The 12,741-nt window shown below is 33.8% G+C and overlaps 2 protein-coding genes across 2 annotated transcripts in view; both read left to right on the top strand.

The window, feature by feature from the left end:
• LOC132698910 (uncharacterized) overlaps positions 1 to 12,741 on the top strand; it is a 310,716-nt gene that overhangs the window by 261,221 nt on the left and 36,754 nt on the right. The window lies entirely within an intron of this gene.
• Positions 3,756 to 4,910, top strand: LOC132699463 (carboxypeptidase N subunit 2-like). The gene has a single exon (XM_060666186.1). The coding sequence runs from the start codon at positions 3,834 to 3,836 to the stop codon at positions 4,812 to 4,814; it is 981 nt and encodes a 326-aa protein (XP_060522169.1). The 5' UTR covers positions 3,756 to 3,833; the 3' UTR covers positions 4,815 to 4,910.

Consider the following 12,741-nt stretch of genomic DNA (forward strand, 5'->3'; position numbering starts at 1 on the left):
GATTGTCTCTATACTCATTCTCTTTTACTGTGTAAAACATGGTTTCAAAAAACAAGAATTTTCTAGGAAACCAAAGTCTTCGAACTTTTTTTGAATTATGTACAGGGTGTGTTGATTGTGATTAAAAAAACACAAAAAGATCCTGAAAATTGCCATTTTAGTGGGTAAATTATGAGCGGTAAATGAAAAACTGTTGGAAGTTGTTGCATGTTAGCAGATCCAGTTAGCTTGGCAGCAACAGTTGGATCCACAATAAAGAACGTAAATCTTTGGCAAATACTAAGGTCGAGAAAATTACATATTTGGCTCACAATTGGAAGTTACTTGACGAAAACAAAAAAGGTAACCATGAAATTGACGAATTAACAGCAGGCCAAACTGATCACTGACGTCAATCACGTCAGCGATGATCATGGTGAAAATGAAAGCGAGATAGGCGAGATGAGAAATGATATCTCAACAGCTAGTGAGAATGAGAATGCGAATGAATGAATGAAATACATTTTTTTAATGAAAAAACCAACATAATATCCAAATTGGGTAAAAATCTTGGGTATTTACCCATCACAAGTCATAATGATCCACCTCCGCGATGGTCTAAACTACAGCCGAGGTTTAAAAAGGACAGTCTCGCAGTTTGTACAATAATACAATAATAATAGAGGACGTATGCTTTTTCTTGCAATTTATATTCACCATAAACTATGCAGGTAGTCTTTAATTTTTTTCATGTGAAGAGATTTTTTCAATATTAAAAGCAAACGTAAGCTAGTGTGAGTAGAGGAAAAAGCTATACACGGAAATTTAGTAAAGACATTTACCCAAAAAATGAATGAACTGAACTACGTGAGCACCTAAAAAATTCTTCGATATTTAATAGCACTTCCAAAGAAATTCAGAATGATCTGTTAATGAACAAATAATTGAGGAAATCAATAACTCTCCGTTCTTGGTAAAGATAAATTTTTTCGCAAGAATTGTAGAACATCTTCAAATTTTTCCCACCAGTCGCCACCAACTCAATAGTATGGTCACCAATAAAACTGACAGGCTCCATGATAGACATCTGTATCTTGGATAGACCATATAGAATGTGGACCAGTTTCTAAAATAAAGTGAAATATTGTAAATATCTAGAGAACTGAGGACGTATGACGCTGTGATTTATAATTTAAGAATTTCTCACACGTCCGCACCGTTGCCAGATCCACTTAAAAGTCATAACAACGTTTTCAATACAGATTTCATTTTCAATTAAATTTTGTCTAAATTAGGTGGGACACGAACCGCTTAACGGGCTGACATTTTTTATTTCGGAAAGCATTACGGGGGTTTGAAAAAAAAATTGGGGAAATTTTTACTCCGCCCAATCACGGGAATAACAAAATTGAAATTTTATCGTTTTTTCTGAAATCGAGAGAAATTCCTTGCGCGTATAATGTCAGTTTCACCGTTTCATATTTCCCTCGAGAAGTTTTTGTTGGTTGGAAAGTCCGATTAACAATTAAAAATTAAAATAAAATAAAATTTTCATAATTATCTAACTACACTAACAAGCAAGTATGTTTTCAATCTTTTTCGCCTAGCAATTCTTGAAACATATACATAAAAAAATTAGAACAAAGTAACAATTTATTATATTCTATGTCACTTGTTTTTATTGCTGCTCCTACTTCCCCTTCTGAATTTATTATAAAAATCAAAACAATTTGTTTAACATCCAAAAAATGGATTCGTTTTTTATTTGCTGAGGTTTTTAAAAAACGGTTTTTTAAAATTTTGATTTTAACAACATTTTGTTTTTTAATGAAAATTTTAAGCACTTTTAATTGAAAAATGTATTAAAAATGTATAAAAATAAATTTGCTATGAATTTATTTACGTGGAAGCGCCGCTCTGCCGAGCGTCTCGAACTGCATTGAAGGTTTTATCACTGATAATTTAAAATAATAATACAAAATATTATTATAAAACAAATTTTATTATTTATGTTATTTTATTATAATTATTATTAATAAAATTTTATCTTCTTTTTAATGTTATAAAGAATACTATCAATTTTTTTTATTATTTTTACTAAACACCGTAAATTTAGAAAAAAATATTCAACTTTAAATTTGTAAAACTGTTATGGTCTTTATTTATTTTTTCTAGGTAATTTAGTAAATTAATATTTTTAAATTTACTAGTCAATACTCCATCTTTAATTAACAAAAGAAAAACCGCAATAACAAAATCATTTTGGAAGTCATTCCTGTCTATTCGTGATATAAGTTTATACGCAAAGAATGAAATAATTATTAAAAATAAAACTGAAATGTTGTTGAGTTGATTTAAAATGGGCCGAGTGAATTATGAAATTATGTGATTAAAAAATTAGTTTCAATTATTTTTTAAATATAATTTTGCCATTTTAGTTAATCATAAAAATGATTTTGGCGTTGATGCTGATTGGACATTTTTCGCTACATGTCATGGCAAAGGAGCGTGTGATGGCTTAGCAGGGAATGTGAAAAGATAAGCTTATCGTGCTAGTATCCATCGTGATAAAAACAAACAAATAACAACCGCACTTTCCTTTTTTCAGTGGACCCAAAGTTCTTTTTAAAAAAATACCAACGACGATTCGAACGCTTAACTACAATAAAAAATACTTTTCAATTTGATTTTTACAAACCATTGGAATATTTTTCACTAGAATGCAGGCTCGTTTCAAAGGGTGAAAAAGTATTTATTTGAAAAAAAATAAGTTTCAAAAAAATAAATAAAATAAATGAAACTTAATTATTTAAGCTTGTTTGTTCTATTCAGTACGTTATGATTGTTAATATTGTTAAAAGAATAAAATTTTATTAATAATAATTATAATAAAATAATATAAATAGTAATAAAATTTGTTTTATAATAATATTTTGTATTATTATTTTAAATTGTCACTGATAAAACCTTCAATGCAGTTCGAGACGCTCGGCAGCGCGGCGCTTCCGCAGCGCTCGGCGCCCGGCGCGCTGTCATAAATAAATTCATTTTGTTTAAACTAATGACAAGCAGTGAAATTTTCCGAAATCTTAAACTTAAATGTGTAAAGCATGTGACCGATAAAAAAGAAATGATTTTTTTTACCAAAAAATCAGTTAAATTTTCATTTGTTATCTTAAAAGTTAGTTAATAAAACAAAAATAAACAAATAATTTTAAGTCAAAAATATATTCTTAAAGTATAGACACTTGACCATGGATGCATAAATTTATCTCTTACTGTTGATTTTTAATCCCTTTTTTTAATTAAAAGTGCTTAAAATTTCCATCAAAATTCCATTTAGGTTTCAAATAAAATTTTCAAGTTTCTACAAATATACATTATGGTCCATCTCAGGCAATACCCACTTAATGCGAAGGTTTGCGGTTAAGGTACCTTAAAATACTTAAAACGTCAAAGCAATAAATGCACTATATTTTTGGTCGTACTATAGTAAATATCAATTAAAATTTCTAAAAAGAACTACACTACACCTGCATGTCTAGATTTCTCATAAAATATGAATTGAATAAATTCAAATTCAGTTCAACCTTAATTATTATTATTATAAAGCGGTAAATCTTATGCTCCTGCAACCCTAACAGTTAGAAAACATCAATTAACTGAAATCAAATTCGATGCCGCCATTGCCCCACCGCTCTCAGACTAATCCGAAAAAGCTAATCGACCCGATAATTTAACGGACGATAAACAAAACAGTTTAATTTCGTACAAAGTGCCCGATCGAGCTCCGCTAATTGAAGACGCCACGCGATAACCCCAGCGCGTTCCGATCTTAACCTCAAAAAATCGCGATGTCGCTCGGCAGATTGTTGGTGTTGTGCGCGGTACTCGTCGCGCTGGGCGACTGTTTGCTTTTCCGGGAGGGCGCGTACAAGACCAGAAAGAAGGGACGCAAGGAGAGGATCACCTCCGTGGAGGCCCTCGAACCCGGACGAATCCCGGACTCGAATTATCTGAAGATAAGTGCTGTGATACCGAGACTGCATCGAGCCGGAGTCCGCGACTTTCGCAACCTCCAGGACCTCACGTTATCCTCGTGCGGTATCATAGATTTGGAACCGGGGGCGTTCCTCAACGTTTCCTCCCTATCGAGACTCAACCTCAAAGAAAACGCTATAGAGCACGTGCGCGCGGGGGTGTTCAACAAACTTAACCTCTCGGTAATCTTTCTCAACAAGAACGAAATAAAGACAATCGACGGGGACGCTTTCGATGACATGCCGACGCTGACGAAAATCAAACTCAACTCCAACAAACTGGCCGTTTGGGACGCCAACTGGTTCAAAAACACCCCTTCGTTGAACCACCTGTCGTTTCGAAGGAACCTGCTGGAAGAGCTACCGGATTACGCGTTCCGACACGTGCACGGCTGGCACTTGGTCGATGGCAAGGAGGTTACCGACACCAAGATACTCCTCAGCAACAACAAGATCACCGCGATCAGCCCCAAAGCGTTCTCCGGTCTCGGGAAACTGGGCCAGCTGTACCTCGATAGGAACCGTATCCGAGAGATCGACCCCACGGTGTTTTCCGACCTGGAGATGATCCGCACCGTGGAGTTATCGAGGAACAACCTTACCGAGGTGCCGGAGGGTTTGTTCGCAAGTGTCAGGGTGAACAACTTTTACGCGCGCTCCAACAGGCCGTTGAGGTGCGTGCCGCGGGACCTGGTGCGAGCGGCTTCGAAGGTCGTCGTGACGGGTATCAGGAAGATCGACTGCGAGTGCATCGGGAAGCTGCGGAGCGTCGGCGTCGTCGAGAGCGATTGTTGAGTGCGTAGCGACCTAATTGTCGGCGATTAATTTGACCTTGATCGACTTGTAGGTTGATAGTGTTGTTGTTTATTGTTATTAAAAACGTATCGCGTTGCTTGTGATTTCATTCGCTGGACGTGAAGCAGCTGCATAGTGAAACGATATGCGGAGATGCTTGGTATTAGTAGTCTATCCATTGCTTATATAGGGTGTTTCACCGTTGATGGTACTTTAGACGTTTACAGCGAAAAAATATTTAACAATAATAATAATAACAATAAAAAGTACAGACCAAATGTATAAAGGCACTACAAAATATATACATATAATTACGTAATCAAAAGGTTATGTAAAAAAAAACTCTTTGCGGTGTATAAAAATTTTTGCTTTAATTATGTTTCACAAGTTGTTGAAAAGTTACATTTTGTTTCATCAGGAAGGCGATTAAAAACTTGCAGCCTCAATATACAGACTAGACGAAATTTTATATTTGGTAAAAGGTATATGAATTTTGCTTTACTGTCTGATGTTAAAAGAATTAATATCTTTATTTTGAGTAAAATTGTTTTTATTTTTGAATACATATATACAGAGCTCAAATATAAACAAACTTAGTAAGATCACCGTATATATTAAATAAATTTCTACAAGAATGAGAGCTCGATACCCCAGCAATATAACGAACCGCTCTTTTCTGTACTAAAAACACTTTTGTTGATTGTGTAGAGCAATCCCATAGTATTATTCCGTATCGTAGAAAAGTAGAAAAGGTTCAATGTGAGAGTAATATATTTGTAATAATTGTGACTCCGACAGCACAGTGCGCAAATTCCTCAACATGTAAATATTCTACTTCATCCGAGAAATCAAGAACTCGCAGCGATTTTTGTAGTTAAGATTCTCATCGATTACAATACCTAAAAATTTAACACTCTCAGACTGAGGTACTGGACAATCATCTATCTTCAAAATGATTATAGAACATATTTTCTGATGATGGTGGATCTTAAAAACGTTGTCTTATCGGGATTTAAAAACAAATCATTACTGACGTTGCTCAACATATCGTTGCATTTAGTCTGCACCTATCTAAAATGACAACGGAGGTCATTATTGAAATGTTAAATGTAGTACTTTATGAGTGTTTTTGAATGCTACGTTCCCATACTCGACTTTATCGGTTTTCATAAAATTACTTATTTTCTTTATTTTGGACTTAACTTAGGGAAGTACTGTACATTATTTCTCAGTATCGAAATTAGTTCTTCATCATACAGGGTTTTTCAAAACTAATGATTCACATACGAGATATAAAAATGGTGAAAAGTGCAGAACACGTATATTATCACATATTCTATGAGCAAATTAAAGTCCTTTTCGAATGATGTATCCTTTGCCGATACCTAAAGATTTACTCTCTTAAGGAAACGAGTGTTCTAAGGCTGTTTTAATGAGTTTGTTTTATTATGTATGGACAATGCAACCACATTATGCCGAAAACATGCAGAACATTTCATTTAAATTTTCCAAAATTAACAAAAGCTTTACAAACTATTTTACACAAACTTCATATAAAAATTACACACAGAAAAATGATTCCAATTTTTACATTAGGTGTTCGAACTTAGAACTGTTCACCATTGCATTCTAAACACTTTAAAGTCCGTGGAAGTGGACTGATTATAGTAGCCTTCTTTATCTCCGATGGGTCTATTTGTTCCAAGCATCATATAATCCGGTGACGTAACTGTTCCTTGCTCTCACTGGTGTTAGTACATCATTCGAAAGAGAATTTAATTTGCTTTTATAATATATGATAATATACGGATTGTTCCATTTTTAAAAGATGCATATTTCACCATTTCTGTATCTGGTAGGCAAATCAACCCTGTATAACGTGTAGAACTGATTTCGATATTAAGAAATTCTATCCCATAAGCTATATCTAAAATTTTGTGGACGGAAAATAATTATTTTCTCGAAAACCGCTGAAGATGGGAAGGGTAGGAACGTATTATTTCAATGTTGATGCTACTTCTTCGAAGAAGCGGCAACATCGCAGACCATTCGCCGCAACCGCGAAATATCCCGTATATTTAATGATCATTTTTGGTCAATAGCAACCAAAATAATAAATACCTGAAACATAAAAATCTCACAATTTATTACTTCTTGTCACCGGTGATTGAAAAGGACGTTGTAAAGGCAATTAGTCAATCAAAAAAAAAACATCATACAATGGAAACGAAAAAAAAATTAAATTGAATATATGTAAATATATATTAACTTAAAATTGTATATAAAGTCATAATATACTTAATCTAGATATACAATGTATCATACAGGGTTGGTCAAAACTAATGATTTGCATACGAGATATAAAAATGGTGAAAAGTGCAGAACACGTATATTATCACATATTCTATGAGCAAATTAAAGTCCTCTTCGAATGATGTATCATGTGCCCATACCTAAAGATTTACTCTCTTAAGGAAACGAGTGTTCTAAGGCTGTTTTAATGAATTTGGTTTATTAAGTATGGACAATGCAACCACATTATGCCGAAAACATGCAGAACATTTCATTTAAATTTTCCAAAATTAACAAAAGCTTTACAAACTATTTTACACAAACTTCATATAAAAATTACACACAGAAAAATGATTCCAATTTTTACATTAGGTGTTCGAACTTAGAACTGTTCACCATTGCATTCTAAACACTTTAAAGTCCGTGGAAGTGGACTGATGGTAGTAGCCTTCTTTATCTCCGATGGGTCTATTTGTTCAAAGCATCATATAATCCGGTGACGTAACTGTTCCTTGCTCTCACTGGTGTTAGTACATCATTCGAAAGAGAATTTAATTTGCTTTTATAATATATGATAATATACGGATTGTTCCATTTTTAAAAGATGCATATTTCACCATTTCTGTATCTGGTAGGCAAATCAACCCTGTATAACGTGTAGAACTGATTTCGATATTAAGAAATTCTATCCCATAAGCTATATCTAAAATTTTGTGGACGGAAAATAATTATTTTCTCGAAAACCGCTGAAGATGGGAAGGGTAGGAACGTATTATTTCAATGTTGATGCTACTTCTTCGAAGAAGCGGCAACATCGCAGACCATTCGCCGCAACCGCGAAATATCCCGTATATTTAATGATCATTTTTGGTCAATAGCAACCAAAATAATAAATACCTGAAACATAAAAATCTCACAATTTATTACTTCTTGTCACCGGTGATTGAAAAGGACGTTGTAAAGGCAATTAGTCAATCAAAAAAAAAACATCATACAATGGAAACGAAAAAAAAATTAAATTGAATATATGTAAATATATATTAACTTAAAATTGTATATAACGTCATAATATACTTAATTTAGATATACAATGTATCATACATGGTTGGTCAAAACTAATGATTTGCATACGAGATATAAAAATGGTGAAAAGTGCAGAACACGTATATTATCACATATTCTATGAGCAAATTAAAGTCCTTTTCGAATGATGTATCCTTTGCCGATACCTAAAGATTTACTCTCTTAAGGAAACGAGTGTTCTAAGGCTGTTTTAATGAGTTTGTTTTATTATGTATGGACAATGCAACCACATTATGCCGAAAACATGCAGAACATTTCATTTAAATTTTCCAAAATTAACAAAAGCTTTACAAACTATTTTACACAAAATTACACACAGAAAAATGATTCCAATTTTTACATTAGGTGTTCGAACTTAGAACTGTTCACCATTGCATTCTAAACACTTTAAAGTCCGTGGAAGTGGACTGATTGTAGTAGCCTTCTTTATCTCCGATGGGTCTATTTGTTCAAAGCATCATATAATCCGGTGACGTAACTGTTCCTTGCTCTCACTGGTGTTAGTATATCATTCGAAAAAGAATTTAATTTGCTTTTATAATATATGATAATATACGGATTGTTCCATTTTTAAAAGATGCATATTTCACCATTTCTGTATCTGGTAGGCAAATCAACCCTGTATAACGTGTAGAACTGATTTCGATATTAAGAAATTCTATCCCATAAGCTATATCTAAAATTTTGTGGACGGAAAATAATTATTTTCTCGAAAACCGCTGAAGATGGGAAGGGTAGGAACGTATTATTTCAATGTTGATGCTACTTCTTCGAAGAAGCGGCAACATCGCAGACCATTCGCCGCAACCGCGAAATATCCCGTATATTTAATGATCATTTTTGGTCAATAGCAACCAAAATAATAAATACCTGAAACATAAAAATCTCACAATTTATTACTTCTTGTCACCGGTGATTGAAAAGGACGTTGTAAAGGCAATTAGTCAATCAAAAAAAAAACATCATACAATGGAAACGAAAAAAAAATTAAATTGAATATATGTAAATATATATTAACTTAAAATTGTATATAACGTCATAATATACTTAATCTAGATATACAATGTATCATACAGGGTTGGTCAAAACTAATGATTTGCATACGAGATATAAAAATGGTGAAAAGTGCAGAACACGTATATTATCACATATTCTATGAGCAAATTAAAGTCCTCTTCGAATGATGTATCATGTGCCCATACCTAAAGATTTACTCTCTTAAGGAAACGAGTGTTCTAAGGCTGTTTTAATGAATTTGGTTTATTAAGTATGGACAATGCAACCACATTATGCCGAAAACATGCAGAACATTTCATTTAAATTTTCCAAAATTAACAAAAGCTTTACAAACTATTTTACACAAACTTCATATAAAAATTACACACAGAAAAATGATTCCAATTTTTACATTAGGTGTTCGAACTTAGAACTGTTCACCATTGCATTCTAAACACTTTAAAGTCCGTGGAAGTGGACTGATTATAGTAGCCTTCTTTATCTCCGATGGGTCTATTTGTTCAAAGCATCATATAATCCGGTGACGTAACTGTTCCTTGCTCTCACTGGTGTTAGTATATCATTCGAAAAAGAATTTAATTTGCTTTTATAATATATGATAATATACGGATTGTTCCATTTTTAAAAGATGCATATTTCACCATTTCTGTATCTGGTAGGCAAATCAACCCTGTATAACGTGTAGAACTGATTTCGATATTAAGAAATTCTATCCCATAAGCTATATCTAAAATTTTGTGGACGGAAAATAATTATTTTCTCGAAAACCGCTGAAGATGGGAAGGGTAGGAACGTATTATTTCAATGTTGATGCTACTTCTTCGAAGAAGCGGCAACATCGCAGACCATTCGCCGCAACCGCGAAATATCCCGTATATTTAATGATCATTTTTGGTCAATAGCAACCAAAATAATAAATACCTGAAACATAAAAATCTCACAATTTATTACTTCTTGTCACCGGTGATTGAAAAGGACGTTGTAAAGGCAACTAGTCAATCAAAAAAAAATCATCATACAATGGAAAGGAAAAAAAATTAAATTGAATATATGTAAATATATATTAACTTAAAATTGTATATAACGTCAAAATATACTTAATCTAGATATACAATGTATATAACTTCACAATAAAACCTAACAGGACAACAACGCTATAATAGTTCTTACTTAGAAGAAAACTTTCAATTTTATATTTAAAATGTTTTTCGTTTAAAAGTTTAAAAGATTGTGGCAATGCAAGGAGAGTTTTCTTTTGATTTCGGCAACCTGCATCTCGGAAGCACGAGATTATTTGCACTCCGGGTGTCATACCTATGAGAATCAGAACTCCTCTTCAAACTATCGGTCTTGGAGTGTATCTCATAAATATACATGGAACCCTCATTATTTTATGTTTAATAAACAATGGCTTACAGTGTTCGTTAAAATTTGAATTTCTAATTTTCCGGAGTGCCTTTTTTTGCATCCTAAATATTTTAATGGCATAAGAGGACGTGCCCCACAGTATAGTGGCATAGCTGATGCGCGAGTAAAATAAACCAAAGTAAGTTGACTTTTTACTTAGCTCGCCAACGTGTTCTGACCAATTCAGAGTGTCATCCAAGGTAACGCCCAGAACCTTGCAACATGTCAACCTACTGCTACTAGACACTAATAAATTCTTCCTTTTAGCTTCATTACGTTGTAGATTATTTGCTGAAAACCATGCTTTGGCCTTAGATAAAGTATATGTTTCAATATTACTCAGGATAGTGATGTTCCTGTTTGAATTAATAAACGCTGTGTCGTCAGCAAACAATTATGTACTGGCAGATATCATTTATGTATATAATAAAAAGGAGGGGTCCCAGAACGGAACCCTGGGGTACTCCAAACTCAACACAAGCCAAATCAGACTTATTGTTCTTTACGCTCACAAACTGTTGTCTATCTGTTAAATAGGACTTAAAAAGTTTGAGTGGAACACCACGCACTCCATACAATGCAAGCTTGGTCAAGAGAATCTGATGAGAAACACAGTCGAAAACCTTTGAGAGGTCGCACTGTGATGTCATTAAGTGTTCTCCCCTTTCCAGGTCCCCGACTATGTCCTCCACCACCCTCATCAAAATTCTAGTTGCCTCTCTTTTAACAGGATTTCAAAAACATTAGAACAAACAACAATGATAGAGATAGGACGATAATTATCCACCATCTGAGGGTCTCCGTTTTTAAATATTGGCGTTACTTTAGAAATTTTAAAAATACTTGGGAATATTCCTTCAGTACAACAACAATTTATCCAACTAGTCAAAGATTCCACCAAAATATCCGCAGTCTCCTTGAGTATTCTGCTATTCAAGCCAAATGCATGAAGCGCTGATGAACTCTTTAAGTTCATTATTGTTGAAAAAACTTCTTCAGGGGTCGTAGGAAACAAGTAAAAAGAACAATCTGGTGCCCTCAAACTATTTTAAAAAAAACAAGAGCAACCCAATGTTGAATTTGGAAGATTTTTTATGATGTTATTGGGAATTCCACTAAAATACTTATTAAAGTGACCTGGTAATAAAGTTGCCCCAACACAGTGCCTGTCTCGATTATTTCTGTCTAACCTAGCCTAACAAAGGCTTTCGATGGCTTCTCACAAAATCCTTTTTGTCTTACGAAGTGGGGGGAAAGCCACACTTTCTTATACGGTCATATGCAGGAGATTTGTATTGACGACTGTTACATTCTGGTAAATAGTGCCGGAGTACCTCAAGATCCGGTTCTTGGTCCACTCCCACCCGACATATACATAAATTGATTTTCAGCATTATATGAAACCGACTAGTGCCGCCTTATACAATATTTATTTCTTTGACTGTGGCCTACAATACGGCTGTATAATAAAACTAAGTATTCATTTTGTTGATGTCCTAAAACACTTTGGCAAACTATCTACAAATTCTCTAAAACTTTAAAAAGTAATTAAACTTTTAATATGGTAATGTCATCTTACCATACAATTTTCCATTAACACCTTAGTTACGGTGCTGTACTTTCAGGAATATCCTTAAAAATTTGGTATTGACATTATCTTCAATTCTCGTTTAACAGACCCTTCTAGAAATTCATAGCCGGTCTGACGGTTTCAAAACACATTCTTGGTGCAGGCTGCCAACTTCAACGCAAAACTCAATTCATATTGCGTTTTATGATAATTTAATAGACTGAACAAAATTGATTTCATTCTATAGCTTTCAAAACAGTAATAAAAAATGTCTTACGGTTTCTGTCTAATATGTCAGTGTGTCTCGTTTTGCGTTTTATTACTGTGATTTTTTACTTTGTATTCTGCTTGTTGAGTTTGACAAGCAGCATAACAAGAATCTATTACAATAGTAATATCGTTATTTTCCTGAAGTCATGAATAAATGGTAAAACATCAGCGGCCCCAGCACAGAACCCTGCGGCATGCCAATACGAAAATTGGAGCTCGACGGCAGACATCTTTCGATCTCGCTCCTAAGTAATTTATCAAATCCGTTTTTAATAATAACGAGGGACA

The sequence above is a fragment of the Cylas formicarius genome, unplaced genomic scaffold, assembly GCF_029955315.1.
Source record: "Cylas formicarius isolate icCylForm1 unplaced genomic scaffold, icCylForm1.1 PGA_scaffold_3__17_contigs__length_32017465, whole genome shotgun sequence".
In the NCBI taxonomy this organism is placed as follows: domain Eukaryota; kingdom Metazoa; phylum Arthropoda; class Insecta; order Coleoptera; family Brentidae; genus Cylas; species Cylas formicarius.